Genomic DNA, 15,372 nt, shown 5'->3' on the forward strand with positions numbered 1-15,372 from the left:
AAATCCAATTTTAAACATTTAAAAAGTAAAACAGTGCATTCCTTAATGACATTAGTCTGTTCTTTAGCTGGCAGTGCAGTGAAAAAGCAGATCCATTAATTAATGAAGCATAGAAATTCCAGCTGTTGTCCACACGATTGTTCTTGTTTCACACAAATAAGTTTACCACTTTTTTCAAAGGCTTGTATTTAATTTTCCATCTTGTATGTTTAAATCTCTTACCTGTACAAAAATGTAGGATTTCACTGGAACAGTGCTACTTATCGAAATGCATATCTAAATTGAACTGATGGAAAATAGAATGCATATCTTTTATCATACACTCATAAATCGATGCAGCCTTCCTCTTTGAGCAGGACTGAATTTAAGGTACTCAACCAAGCAGTGGCATTTACCTACAGAGTGATAGGGACTGTAGTAAGTTTTTGTGAGGGGTCAACAGAAGCAAGACACATCAATCAAATCTTATTTATTGAGCACTTACTGTTTGCAGAACACTGTACTAAGTTATTCGGAGAGTACACTATAGTAGAGTTGGTAGACACGTCCCTGACATGTTTCCAGCCTACAGGAGCTTACAGTCTAGTTCCTCCCTTCCCTCAAGGAGTTTACAATCTAATGGGAAAGACAGACAAAAATTATTTTAGAAATAGTGAGAGTAAGAGGAAAAAGAAGGATATTTCAGGTAGATTGTAACAGAGAAGCATTTAGCCTGTCTTTCAAGTCTTCAAAGATGTACAAAAATTTCACCATCCCTTTTACTCACTAAACCAGTGGAAAATCTTAAAGTTGTTTCTGTCAGGAAGTTCTTCTCTAAATCTATCATAAATCTCTCCTGCTGCAATTGAAGCCCATTCCCTCTAGCATTGTTCTCTAAGGAGATGGAAAACAGCTGGTCATTGTCCATTGTAGTAGCTCTTCAAGTACTAAGATTTATTAATTCATTCCTCTGCCTTGTTTTCTCCATGTGGTTTATTCCCTTATAGGTCTTATTTCGAAGCTCTATAATCATCTCTGTGGCTCTCCTCTGAATTCTTTCCAAGTTCTCCATGTCTTGCTTCAGTTACGGAACCCAAAACTGACACTAGTGCCCTAGTAAGGGTCTAACAAGGAGTGAAAATCACTGGAGGATTACCTTGTGGTTTCTACATATTATAATCCTATTTACTAGTACTGCATTGCTGGTATATAACCAACTTGGGTCCATTATGCTCCAGCCACAAAAGCCTAGTCGTTCTCCTCCTAGTATTTGTGTACCTTGTTTTTCTCATAATCAATCAATAATATTTATCCAGGCCCTACCTTGCAGAGCACTGTTCTAAAGATTGTAGTAATCCTTGTCCTCAGGGAGTTTATAATCTGATGGAGGATTGGGGAAACAGAGATTAAAATAAATGACAAGTAGGGGAGAAAATAGCATATATGGGGGTATGTGCATAAGTGCTATGGGAAGGTGATAGGGGCAGGAGGGCAGGGTGAATATCCAAGTGCTTAGATGACACAGAAGTTTTGAAGTGTCAGTAATGGGAGAAATAGGGTGAGAAGATGGATGAGAGAGATTAATCACATTCTCTCCTGTCTCCACATCCCAACCACCAGCTCTCTTCTAGACAACCTGCCATCTGGATTCACTGTACTGAGATCATGCTCACCAAGGTCTCCAATGATCTCCTTTTGCTTTATTATAATGGACTGTACTCTGATTTATCTTTCTCAACTTCTCAACTGCCTTTGACACTCTTGTCTACCCTTCCCTCCTATGAATTTCTCATAATTATCTTCCTACCTCTCCAACAGTTCCTTGCCAGCCTCCTCTGCTGACTCTCCATCTTCCCCTCTCCCCTTAAGTCTGGTACTTATTCCCTGTCCCTTCTCCCTTATCTGGTCCCTCCTGGCCTTACCAACTTTAGTCACTGCCTCCATCCTTTCTAAGGCATCAGAACTCTGGTTCCTTTAGTCTTGCCTTCAGCTAAACCAGTCAGCCTGACAGGTGACTTGAAGCAGTGTCCATTTTGCCCCCGGCCAGGCAGCCTGAATGGAGTCTTGGATTGAGGGTGCATGGCTAATTCTGTCCCCCTGACCTGACCATCCTGTCTGACCGAGGGATCTGGAGTTGAAATGAGGGATTCTCTCATCCCAACTGGATTACCAAGTTGGGCCAGAGAGAGGTTTTCCCTTAACTAGGTCCTAAAGCCTGGCAGGGACTCAGGGAGACACTCAGGTGCTCCTCTCATGTAAGATAATAGTAATAATAATGATGGTATTTGTTAAGTGCTTACTATGTGCCAGGCACTCTACTAGGTACTGGGGTGGATACAAGCAAATCAGGTTGGACACGTTCCCTGTCCCACGTGGGGCTCCCAGTCTCAATCCCCATTTTACAGATGAGGTAACTGAGGTACAGAGAAGTGAAGTGACTTGCCCAAGGTCACACAGCAGAGAGAGAGCAGAGCCGGAATTAGAACCCCTGACCTTCTGACTCCCAGGCCGGTGCAAAAGTGCTCCTGACAGGGTGCATACCCAAGTGTACTCTATCCACTAAGCCAAGTAAGTTGGGCACTGGAGTCCTGGAGGGGACTCTGCACCTGATTGGGCTCCAGAATGTGCCAGGTAGAAACCTCTGGAACCAAGTGGTGCAGTCCCAGACCTAGCTTGTTCTCTCATAGATGGAGTGAAACTGAGTTGGGAAAAGTATGATTTCCCTGATTATGGGAGAGGGTAATTTGGGATTGCTTTGTTCCCTTTTAGTGTCATTTTGTTCCTTAGAGTTCCCAGGGCCCCACTTACTCATCCTGGACTTAGCCCTAACAGGACCTAGCATAAATTAATAATAATAATAATGTTGGTATTTGTTAAGCGCTTACTATGTGCCGAGCACTGTTCTAAGCGCTGGGGTAGACAAAGGGGAATCAGGTTGTCCCACGTGGGGCTCACAGTCTTAATCCCCATTTTACAGATGAGGGAACTGAGGCACAGAGAAGTTAAGTGACACAGAGAAGTTAAGTGACTTGCCCACAGTCACACAGCCGACAAGTGGCAGAGCTGGGATTCGAACTCATGAGCCCTGACTCCAAAGCCCATGCTCTTTCCACTGAGCCACGCTGCTTCTCCTTGTGTGCCCAGGAAACAGAGCCACAAGATTTCAAAAGAGCCCTGGCTTGAATTCTCGGTAAAATACTTAGGATGAATTTGCGATTGGCAGCAGCAAGCCAGGAGTATATTTTTGAGACTTAATCTATATGATGATCTCTCATCTTGCTAAAAGTATGTCCCTAAATTCAAAATCTATTGCAGTTTTGCTTTTTCTTCCAATCAACAATGGTCAATACTCTGAGCTAGGCTCTTAGTTCTGTTTTTGACACAATATGTCTGGTTAGTGCATTTGAGAATTGCCACATTAGTGAATAGACGATAGACCTTGGAATCAATTCCCTCATTGGTTTATATGAAGCAAGTCACTTCTCTTTACCTCTTTTTTGTCAACCATAAAAGGGTTTCATTAGATCATCTCCCTTCCCTAACCTACAAGGAATTTCTCAGAGTAAATTAGGTAACACCCCTAAAGAACTTTATGTTCTTTGATTTAAAAAGCAGTATAGAAATATAAGTATTATTATTATTATTATTCTCCAGCACTTTGCTTTTTTATGGTATTTGGTGTTGGGGTTTTTTTATAGTATCTGTTAAGCACTTACTATGAGACAGACACTGTACAAAGCACTGGAATAGATATGACAGGTTGGACACAGTCCATGTCCCACATGGGGCTCACCCCAGACTTAATTCCCATTTCACAGATGAGATAACTGAGGCACAGAGAAGATAAGCGACCTGCCCAAGGTCACCCAGCAGACAAGTGGCAAAGCCAGGATTAGGACCTAGAACTAGCATCAAAAGGATGCAGTGTGTCTCAATGGAAAGAGCCTGAGCTTGGGAATCAGAGGTCATGGGTTCGAATCCCAGCTCTGCCACTTGTCAGCTGTGTGACTGTGGGCAAGTCACTTAACCTCTCTGTGCCTCAGTTACCTCATCTGTAAAATGAGGATGAAGACTGTGAGCCTCACGTGGGACAACCTGATTACCCTGTATCTACCCCAGCGCTTAGAACAGTGCTCTGCACATAGTAAGTGCTTAACAAATACCAACATTATTATTATTATTATCAAAGCAGTACTCTTTTCATTCAGACTCATCCTTAAAGTATACTTTAAATACTTAAAGGATAACTTCAATTGTAAGGAATGCAATCTATGGCCTTCTTCACAAACATCAGTATTCATTTGAGAGATAGGAATTGGGGAAGGCAATTGCATCTTTTGGTCTGTCTAGCGTATGTCTGTACCTGGGTGTTCAAACTTGCAAACTCCTGCATGTACATATACCCAGATACAAATAAGCACCCACATTCATGAGATCATTTTTTTCAGTGTCATTTAATTTCTCCTTTGCAGAGCTCTTTAATAGTATATATGTGATAATCATCACAACATATTGCTTGAATAAAGGTTTGTTTGGGAGGGGTTAGAGGAGAAGAGGAGTGGGAGGTATTTGAATCATTCAGATTTCAATCTGACCTTTCTGTTGGTCTCTGTAAGTAGATCAGCCACTCATCATAAGACCCAGTAGTTAAACTGCACTGGAAGAGGAATAGAAATAATACCACCCTTCACATTTTTTGTAGTCTAAATACTTTGTGGAGAGAGAGAAGACTTTAATCCCCAAGCTTGCCAATCCCTTATCTTTCCTGAACATTAAATTAATTTTTAAAGCTATTTATTCAAAGTTGACTTAAGCACTAGAATAGGAAAGATCAGACAAATCAGTTGCAAGAAATGAAGTATGAGGAAACTAGAACTCTTTGACAAAGTATTCCTCAGAGTAAATGTGTTGAATGAAGCCAGCGGGTAAATGATAAGGGCCTTTACGCTGTTGATGTAAGAAAGCAATTTATCAAGAGTACATGAACTCTCCAGTGACCACAAGTCAAAGAGAAACCAAAGTGGAGGAGGAGGAGCCCTTCAACAATATTTGAAACACTCCAAACTGGGTCTTTAAGAAACCACATATATTATCATGCAGAAATATTGGGATATTAAGATAAGTGCCCCAAAGAGAGCAGAAAGACAGGTGAGGTGTACAAAGCATTTTGAGGCCTGTACTTTTACAGAACAAAATTTTAAATGTGGGCTTTAGGGAGACACCCAAGCCACTGAGGGTCTTTTAGGCCTTTGCACTGAGCATGGAACGTAGATGCACAGACAACCAGAAGTGCTTATAGAAGTAACAGTTTGGAGCAGATGCTACCCCAGATGAACTGGCCTATTCTATACCATTCTGTGGAGTTTCCAGTATGGACATAAGCACATCATTCCAGTTGTGCCTGTAACTTTCACTTCAGTAACCCAGGAAAAGGCAGCTCAGCCTTGGCAGTGGAGATGAGAGAGATTGAGAAGCAGTAGCAGAGGCCATTGTCACTGCCAAAGAGGAGGCTAATCGATCAATCAATCAGTGGTACTCATTGAGTGCTTACTATGTGCAGAACACTATACTAAGCACTTGGTTGACATGATCCGTGCCTTCAAGGAGCTTACAATCTAGTGAGTAGCTAGGCTAAGCACTCTTTACTTTGAGTAGCTAGACTAAGCAAATCGTTCCTCTCCTCTTTCCCTCCATCCCTGCTGCCAAGCCACTGTTCCCACTGCTACAGGTGACAAGTTCTCTCCAGACATCCCTGCCCAAAATGGGACTTGAATGGATTCTGCCAGAGGCCATCCAGTTGGCAAGACTGAACCATATGAATTGGGATCATCCTGACCAATTTGGAGCATCTAGTCACATGAGATTTAAATGGGGAAAGAAATAATATATAGAAAATAAAATCTGCAGAAAATCCAACATCTAGTTTCTGCCAATGCTCTTTTATCTTCCTCTTCTAACAACCCTTCACCATAATTGTTAGAAAGTAATTGAATTGTTTAGATTTGTATGCCACTTCCTTTCCTTTTGGTCTCACCACCCTTGGGAAGAACTGGGAGCATGCCTTGAAGTGGTCAAAAGATAAGAACTGGGCAAGAGAGGACATGAGCAAAAGATTGAGATATTCCACAAACAGATTACTGTATCTGAATATTTGTGCTTCAAAAATGTGCTTCAACTATTGTTATATCTAGCTGGAGAATTCTTTCTTCCTCATCATCTTCAATGTTTTGCTTTTTTACTCTTTTGGTAATTTAGAAATTGTCATCCACCTCAGCTGCAGATGTTTAGTTAGATCCCTGTGTGTTCGGATATGGTGGTTTTAAAGAAACCATGCAACTTTATGAAAATTGTGCTCTAAAATGGACACACTGACACAATCAAAGAACAGACAGTGGACTGAGGAGCAAGGCAGACAGATACACACCCAGTATAGCCAGTATGAAAATATAGAAGACAGGCAGAATCTAACCCTTATTTTTTAAAGTTTTATTCTGTTTTATCATTTGGGAGGGTACCTTTCCTCCAAACTTTGGATTGGTGTGGTTTTCTTCCTTAGCTCTTCATTTAAAATAAGAGATGAAATTCACTCCAAAAAGGTAGGTATTACAGTGTGTCAGGGCTTTTTTGGTCACCATGGCAACTTGTATGGGACTATTTCATTTGGAAACAACTTAATTACTCTGATTTGTAGAGAGCAGAGAAGTAGTTTTAAAATACCCTCAGTGACTCTCTTTTTGGTGAGTAGAGCGTGTTTTGTATTTGCTGTGGTCTGCAATTTAAAAGAGCAGAAAAACAATTAATGGGGAGACTCTAATATTCATTCATGGTCAATATAGAGTAGCTGAATTAGAAAATCTGTTTCTCTCAAATAACCGACTTTCCTTTTTTTCCTCTGTTTCTTGCTCTTTCTTTTTTCTCTCCCCACCCCACTCCTCCCTTCAACCCCCATCATGTGACCTCTTCAGCTTTGGATAAGCTCAGCACCCAACATCTGTACCACCCTACTCAAGTGGAGATCGTGCAGTCCAACGTAGTGTTCGACATCAGCAGCCTGATGCTCTATGGTACTCAAGCTGTGCCCGTCAGACTGAAAATATTGCTCGACCGACTTTTCAGTGTACTGAAGCAGGAAGAGGTACTGCATATTCTTCATGGCCTGGGCTGGACACTCCGAGACTACGTTCGTGGTTACATCCTTCAGGTAGGCGGCGTTGTAAAATCTGCTTCTGGTGACTGCTAACAGTTGCTAGAGAGACCTGAAGGGGGATGGATCCGATGTCCTTTTGAAAACTGGGCCCCAATTACTGTCTTGGCTTGTTTTCTTCACCTTGGTCTTGGCTAGCCCACTAGTCCCAAAGTTGCCAAGAATATGTTTCCTATATTTCCTTTTCGCTCTCTCTCTTCTCTCCTCCCATTCTGCCAAATGCACAGTTTGAGGCACTAGTTCAAGTCTCGACCCATATTACTTTTCTAACATGTAGGTCTTGACTGAGACACCCACAGTGGTCTGCATGCTGATATAATACAGAGCCTGCTAAAAATCTAGAGTCCAGGCTGCTTGCATCTTTAACCTTCCATCCCTTCCCTCAATGATGCAAGCCTAAAGAGAGGCACTTCTACAGCTTCGGGCTGCTGACTGACCTCATAGCCAAAAGCCTCTCATACAGAGAAGTATGTAAAAACAACCCCCAATCCTGCATTTCATAGCTGCCTTTGAAATGTATTAATGGTCACCCACTATGACCAATAGCCCAGAAGGGAAATCATGTGGAAGACAGCCTCTTGGGAAACTAAGGAATCAGAAACATTCTTCAACAGTGTGGAGCAGGGCAAGCAAGTCCTTCAGAAAGTAAGGAGTTGAGAAAATTGAATAAATATGAGTTTACAATTGAAAATACTTGGAGGATTTCAAGGGGCTCTTCATTGGCCATTAAGTGTACTGGTTGTCATTTTTATTTTTGTATAGCAGTCGACAAGAACCACCCCCTCTATCTTCCTGTTTGTAGTTCTTTTCTTAGCACGTACATAGAGGGTGCTGCACTATGCAAGGATTTCTTTGGATAGTCATCAAGCAAGTGGTCATTATGGAACATAATTCCAGTTTCAGTGACCATCACTGTTAGTGGCTGTTGATAGATGTCACTGCATCATTTGATGTGGATCTACATCTAAAATCCATTCCACTCCTACATAAATGCTTCCTTTTTTTATCCAAATTACTATTTAATCCCATATTTAATTTTAGGTGAAGACATATGAAGCTCAGCTTTACAGTTATATGCACATTGTCGCGTCGGAAAAATATGCTAAATAGACCTTGCACTTTTTTTGGACAGTTTTTCAAAGGTTCATTTTGAAAGAAGATAATATGGAGCAAATAAATAGAGAAATTTTTGAAAAGGAATTAAACCCCACAAAATTGCAAAGGTATATTTTTCCAAAAAGACAATAGACACCCAAAAAGCATGTAAACAATCCCTATAATCATCTTAATATATCATGATTAATTTTCATTAATTTAAGGTTTTAGAGATTCAAAGTTTAAACTATAATCAATAATCTGCCTCTGCACTTCAGAGGATAGAATTGACAATTTGCAAAACCCCTGAGTGATTTTCACATTTATATGTACCCCAGCTATTAGTAACTGTCTTATGTTATTGATAGAATTGATAGAATTTAGATTTTTTAAGATTTTGCCTTTTACCCTTTGCCATTTATTTTAAACCCCTTTCTTATGAACACCATTGTGTTTTAAAAGAAGCAAATTGTTGTAGGATAGTTTGACTCATACCAAACCAGGATCCTGTTTGGGAGGAGAAAAACAAAAATTCACCACTTAGTAAACAGAACTCATATTTGCCAGTGTGCTCAAAAACAACATTGCAAAATTATTGATTATTTCATTTGAAGTATCTGCAGGAATGATCCAAAGATATGCAAGAATGACTTGTGATGTAATTATATATAGCATTTAAGAACAGTCAGATAATAAATTGTGCATGTGAAGGGTGCATGTGAAGGGTGTAAAGTCTTATAATACACCATTAGGGTACAAGTCATTTTATCCGGCTAAAACTCAATCGTGTTGTAGCCCTGAAGGCATCAATTTTAGGGTTATTGCTCTCAACAACAGTATATTGAATATTATGTCAGTTAAAGGAGAATAATTATCAAGGCGAGTTAGTGTGGCTGTTAGTCTTACCAAATATTGACTTGGTTAGCAGTTGGCTATAGATTGTGTTGCTGGGCAAATGAAGATGTACTGTAAGTTGACTGGTCAAGCCAGGATATTAATTTAATTCTCTATGGGGTCAAACCTGAAGCCCTTATTTAGATATACACAATTCTTCTTCACTTTAGTAGAGTCTGTGTGAGTGGGAGGACAGTTAGGATCATACTTGATTTTGTACCCTTGACTACTAACAATGTATCCAAAGGATTATGATTAAATCTTACCATTCTCTCGCTTTGTTGATTGTATAATATATCAGGTTACTGAAGTATATTCAAGGTGGCCCTAGATAAGGAGATCCTTTCTTTTTTAGAAATGCTTTCTGCTACACTTAAGCGAAGAGCATGAGTAAACAATCACTAACTGGTTTGAACAAGCCTAAACATCTTGCTTTCTTTTGTTCAGTTGTGTTTAGTATTTCAATTCAAGCTGACATTTGAGCGATTAAAAAACGCCTTTATCGTGGACCTCTTTATTAGGGTGGATGTTACTGATGCCATAGATTTATCCATCATCTGCTGATAAATATGGTCAGCTGGTCTGTATTGCTTTGATAAAAATGACCTTTCAAATGTATGTTTATTTCAGTAAAGTATTTCTACATATATTAATGTCTATCAGCCTGCTAGACACTAAGCTATGCTCTGTATGTATGTGTTTAGATGCATTTATTTGTGTGTATTTTCAAAATTTTAAAACTGATATAGTAAACTCTTTACCTAAAGATTAGAAAAAAAATGAATCTAAGTATTCACAATTATTTGTTCTAGTACATGAAGCCATATTAATATCCATTCCAAGAGTAAAAAAAAATAAATGAACATTTATTCTGTCAAAAAAAAAAATGGTCTTGACCGCATAGGATAAAGAGGAGAAAAAAACTACATTCTGTCACTTCATTGAAATAGGTTAATGTGACCTGGTACAGCTATTATAATGTAGCAGAAAATAAAAATTCCTCTTAGTGAATGTCTATCAGTTAGTCATTTTCCCAAGTGATATGTGTTTTCCTTTAAAGTTGAACTCAAAAGCATGTTACCTTCCAAAAGCTGAGTTCATGAAGTCATATCTCTTCTGCAATAGTTGGCCTCATCATAAACATCTAAAACAGAGTAGGAATGTTTCATGCTACTGTTTGAATGTTTGTAGCTTCATGATCTGTCTTGGGAATTGCAGACCTCAGAATCGGGGTGTTTTCAGGTAAGTGAAGAATATATATATTTTTTTTTAAATGGGAAGGTATGTAATTTGAAAGGTGTGCATATTCAATTATTAGTTGTCAGTTTTTAAATATTCATAACTTTATATACCTATTTCTACATTTACATTTGGTTTCAAACTTTGGGGATCAGTATTTCTTGCACTAATTTGCAAGTATTCACAAGGGAAAAACAGTGGGGAAGAAGCCATTGAAAAGTGAATGGTTGAAGATGGTGGTCAAGGAGGGAAGAAAGAAAAAGGCAAGTGTTTTTTATAAGGAGAGAAGAGATGGGGTGCAGGTGGAAGAGGTAGATTTTGAGAGGTGGGAAATCTCCTCTTGAGATACTGCTGGGAAAGATTATTCACTGATATGAATAATTTATTTACATTAATGTCTGTCTTCCCATCTAGAGTGTTAGCTCATTTTGGACAGGCTATGTGTCTACTAATTTTTCTTGTATTCTTCCAAATGCTTAAAACAATGTTCTGCACATAATAAGCACTCAATAAATATAGTGGAGGTAATCCAAAAGTGCAGGTTAGTGGTACGAGATTAGTGGTGGGACTTTAGAGTAAGGGAGTTGAGTTCAGTGGAGTGGGTGGTGTTTAGGGTGTCGATTTGTGAATCAAGAGAAGGTAGTTTGGGTGTGGAAACCAAATGGGGCATAATGACTTTGGAAAATTGAAGAGAGTCAAAAAAGATCAGAGGTCTCTGTGGGGGAACAGGGCAAATTTGTGCAGAGTGGGTATGTGGGAGAGAATCCAAGTCAGGAGGTCATGGTAGGAGAGTAGAATTTCAGATTTGGTGTGGGTAGAGATTGTACAGTGACTAGAGATGATGAGATAGAGTGAGTGTCCAAGTTGCTGAATGGGGTGGAGCAAGAGATCAGTGGAGGTGAGAAGTTAAAGGAAATATGTACGTGAATATTGAAAACTCCTAGGATCAATGTAGGGCTGGAGAAAGAGAGAAAGAATGTAAGAAAGGGATCAAAAATGGTTCATAAAGGTGAAGGAGGCTCTGGGGGGTGGGGTGGGGGAGAGAGGCAGTAGATGACCATGAGCCAAAGTGAAAGCAATGGGAGAGGTACCAACATTTAGATGATTATAGTTGTGGTATTTGTTAAGCGTTATTACGTGTCAAACATTGTTCTAAGCACTGGGGTAGATACACGTTAATCAGGTAAGACACAGTACCTGTTCCACAGGGGGCTTACAGTCTAAGTGGGAGGGATAATAGGTATTGAATCCCCATTTTACAGTTAAGGAAACTGAGGCACAGAGAAGTTAAGTGACTTGTCCAAAGTCACATAGCAAGGCAGTTGGTGGAACTGGGATTAGAATCCAGGTTCTCTAACTCCCAGGGTTGTGCTTGTTCCACTAGACCTTCCTAGGGAGAGGTCTAAGGATTAGTGTGTTCCCAGTTGAGCTGAGCCAAAGGGACAGGAGAAGAAAAGGAGGCAGTGCGAGTGAGAGGGCTGGGGAACATGGGAGGCATAATGCTGACTCTTTCCCTCTTTCTTTCTAAAAGAAACTTTTAAGTATCCATTTGTGGATTATTTGAGCTAATTTGAGCTAAAAAAATTCAGTAAAGACCTAATTAAGCTGTATTTGTAATTTTCATATAGACCAAACCAGTAAATTTGTGACAGAAAGTAAGACACCAGGTTTTTGAAACCATGTGCAACACATTTAACCTATGCTGAATTTAGTGGGGCAAAAACTGGCTTTTAGCTGAGATTTTTTTTTTATTATCAATGGTATTTATTGAGCACTTACAGTGTGCAGAACTACTAGACTAAGATGATTGAGTGCCTTGAAGCCAATGGTCAGGAGTTTCTGCTTGATGATAAGTATAATTATGGTATTCATTAAGTGCTTACTATGTGTCAAGCACTGTTCTAAGTGCTGGATGTGCAGAGGAACGGGTAACCACAGGAGAATTTTGAGAAGTGGGAAGACCCGTGCAGAGTAAAGTTTTAGAAAAATGATCTGGGCAGCAGAGTGAAGTCTGGACTGAAATAGGGAGATCTTCAAGGAGGCTGATGCAGTAAGTTGGGATATCACAAGTGCTTGGACCCATGTGGTGTCAGTTTGGATGGAGAGGAAGGTGTGGATTCTGGACATCTTGTGAAGAAAGAGCTAGCAGGATTTGGAGTGGTTTGTGTTGGTTCCAGTTTTTAAAATCCATAGGGATGGTGCTTGGAGCTTTTCAATCCAAAATTAGGACTCATCTTAATGGTCACTGAGCCAGAGAAGGCTGACTGAAGCTGTGGCCAGAACCATGAAAATCAACTGTTTTGTGATGGGTTGTTTTTTTGTTTTGTTTTGGTTTGGTTTTTTGTGGAGGTGGAAGTTTAGTCGAGCTTCACCTCCATAAAAATGTGAACATTTCTGACCATTGAGCTTTGGGGATTTCAGGTTAGAATCAGATTTAAGATGAAAATGCCGGGCCCACATTGAGATTAACTCAATTTGTATACATTTGGATCCTTCAAACCAGTGGATATCATTTTGATGCTATTTTGATATCACCAGTGTTTGAATGGATATTATTTTACTCCCACCCTCATCCTTACTTTAGACTCTGCTACACCTATTTCCTGGGATTTAGTAGGTCTGATTCTGATTGACTGTATGTCAAAGCTCACTTCAGGCAGTCAAGAAACCTGTGACCATAGAGACCTGGGAATCACAAAGAACCCCAAAGAATCAAACTTGTCATCTGTCTAGCATTAGGTGATTTAGTGCTTTTCTTGAAGTCTGAGAGGTCTCCAGGGGACCTTTTCCCTTGCAGCACTAATCTTTCAATGAGGTGCTAGTGCCTGTCCTGAACAATAATGAAGAATAACAGTGAAGTGTGAATGACTCTTATTAGGAGGGGTAAGTGTCATTAATACTTCTTTCTTGCCTTCTAGGCAAGTGTAAATACTGTTGTAGAACTGAGTTGTTGTTTTTTTTAAAAAAACTCTTTCTTAAAATCATATAGATAAAATTTGAGATGTTGAAGTTGTGTATTCATTCATTCAATAGTATTTATTGAGCGCTTACTATGTGCAGAGCACTGTACTAAGTGCTTGGAATGAACAAGTTGGCAACAGATAGAGACAGTCCCTGCCGTTTGACGGGCTTACAGTCTAATCGGGGGAGACGGACAGACAAGAACAATGGCAATAAACAGCGTCAAGGGGAAGTATATCTCGTAAAAACAATGGCAACTAAATAGAATTGAGGAAATGTACAATTCATTAACAAAATAAATAGGGTAATGGAAATCTATACAGTTGAGCGGATGAGTACAGTGCTGAGGGGATGGGAAGGGAGAGAGGGAGGAGCAGAGGGAAAGGGGAAAAGAGGGTTTAGCTGCGGAGAGGTGAAGGGGGGGTGGTAGAGGGAGTAGAGGGGGAAGAGGAGCTCAGTCTGGGAAGGCCTCTTGGAGGAGGTGAGTTTTAAGTAGGGTTTTGAAGAGGGGAAGGGAATCAGTTTGGCGGAGGTGAGGAGGGAGGGCGTTCCAGGACCGCGGGAGGACATGGCCCAGGGGTCGACGGCGGGAAAGGCGAGACCGAGGGACGGTGAGCAGGTGGGCGGTAGAGGAGCGGAGCGTGCGGGGTGGGTGGTAGAAAGAGAGAAGGGAGGAGAGGTAGGAAGGGGCAAGCTGATGTAGAGCCTTGACGCCTAGAGTGAGGAGTTTTTGTTTGGAGCGGAGGTTGATAGGCAACCACTGGAGTTGTTTAAGAAGGGGAGTGACATGCCCAGATCGTTTCTGCAGGAAGATGAGCCGGGCAGCGGAGTGAAAACCACACAACCATTAATTCCTTTCACTTTTTTATATTTTCACTTATCCAGCGCTTAGACCAATGCTTGGCACACAGTAAATGCTTAACAAGCACCATCATTCTTTATCCAATTACATATATCAAAATAGGTCAAAGGCAAACATTCATCCCCCAGCTGGTACTATAAAGACCGCTGGTGTATTTGCTTAGTTGCCATAGGATGTATCTACAAAATGATACCAAGTGATCCCACAGCTAAGGAGATGGGATGCCTGCATATGGAAAGATATATTAAATTGGGGAGGACTACGAGAATACCCTTCTGGCCACACCATCTGCTCTTCCTTCTATCGCCCATGTTTTTTACTTACACCTGGAGCTGGGCTGCTAATCTAAATTATAATTTCCAGAATTCAAATGTTGGGATAACTTTTCTTCCTATTAAAAAGCATTGTCTGGAATAGTAGAACCATCAAAGACTCACAGTAAAACCTTTTTGTGATGTTTTTCAAGGCGCCAGATGGAATGAACTCCTACTGTATCATATTTCCCATATGTAGAAGTGGATGGGGCCTGGAATGGCACACCCATTTAAGAGTAAAACTTCCTTAAAGGGAACTTTATAAAATGGTTTTATGGCATAATCTTTTCACAGGTGATTGATTCACTCGGAGTGTGACTGTCTGGGGGTGAAACATGGCATCTTGATGGGAAGCCAGCCTCAAGACCTGAAAAGTACTTAAGAGTTGAAACAATACTCTTTTCAGGTTCCTCAGACACTTAAAAGGGCTGTTCCATGAGTTTTGCCATGGGAATATCTCTCTCTCTCTCTCTCATTGCATTCAGTGGACAGAGAGTCTAAGTTAAAAGATGATTGGATCTGTGCCTTGTGTGAAGGATTTGAAATTTAATGACCTCTCTGTCCAACATATTTGCTAGTGTTAAAGCAATATTTTCAACCAGATCAATACTAATTCAGAGTATAGAATTAAATGATTGCATATGAATGCATATGCATATTCCTAATATATAATTTATGCTAATATAAACACTGAGTCAAGAAATGTAGATGTCAAGATTGTCAGGATGCCACTCATTTTCCCACATTCCCCTTTAACTCAGGCTTGCTATACATCTGAAGCAAAGCCTAAGCGTGGTACAGCCATAGGCCACTGGAAAGAAGCT

At 40.3% G+C, this 15,372-nt stretch overlaps 1 protein-coding gene across 5 annotated transcripts in view; it reads left to right on the forward strand.

Moving 5' to 3' along the window:
• Nucleotides 1–15,372, forward strand: part of BNC2 (basonuclin 2) — a 462,055-nt gene that overhangs the window by 304,514 nt on the left and 142,169 nt on the right. For all 5 annotated transcript variants that reach the window (XM_029055970.2, XM_039910765.1, XM_039910766.1 and 2 more), the window contains one exon: nucleotides 6,945–7,180. In XM_029055970.2, coding sequence (XP_028911803.1) covers nucleotides 6,945–7,180 — 236 coding nt within the window. The remainder of the gene's footprint in view (nucleotides 1–6,944; nucleotides 7,181–15,372) is intronic.

This window comes from Ornithorhynchus anatinus, chromosome X5, assembly GCF_004115215.2.
Source record: "Ornithorhynchus anatinus isolate Pmale09 chromosome X5, mOrnAna1.pri.v4, whole genome shotgun sequence".
In the NCBI taxonomy this organism is placed as follows: domain Eukaryota; kingdom Metazoa; phylum Chordata; class Mammalia; order Monotremata; family Ornithorhynchidae; genus Ornithorhynchus; species Ornithorhynchus anatinus.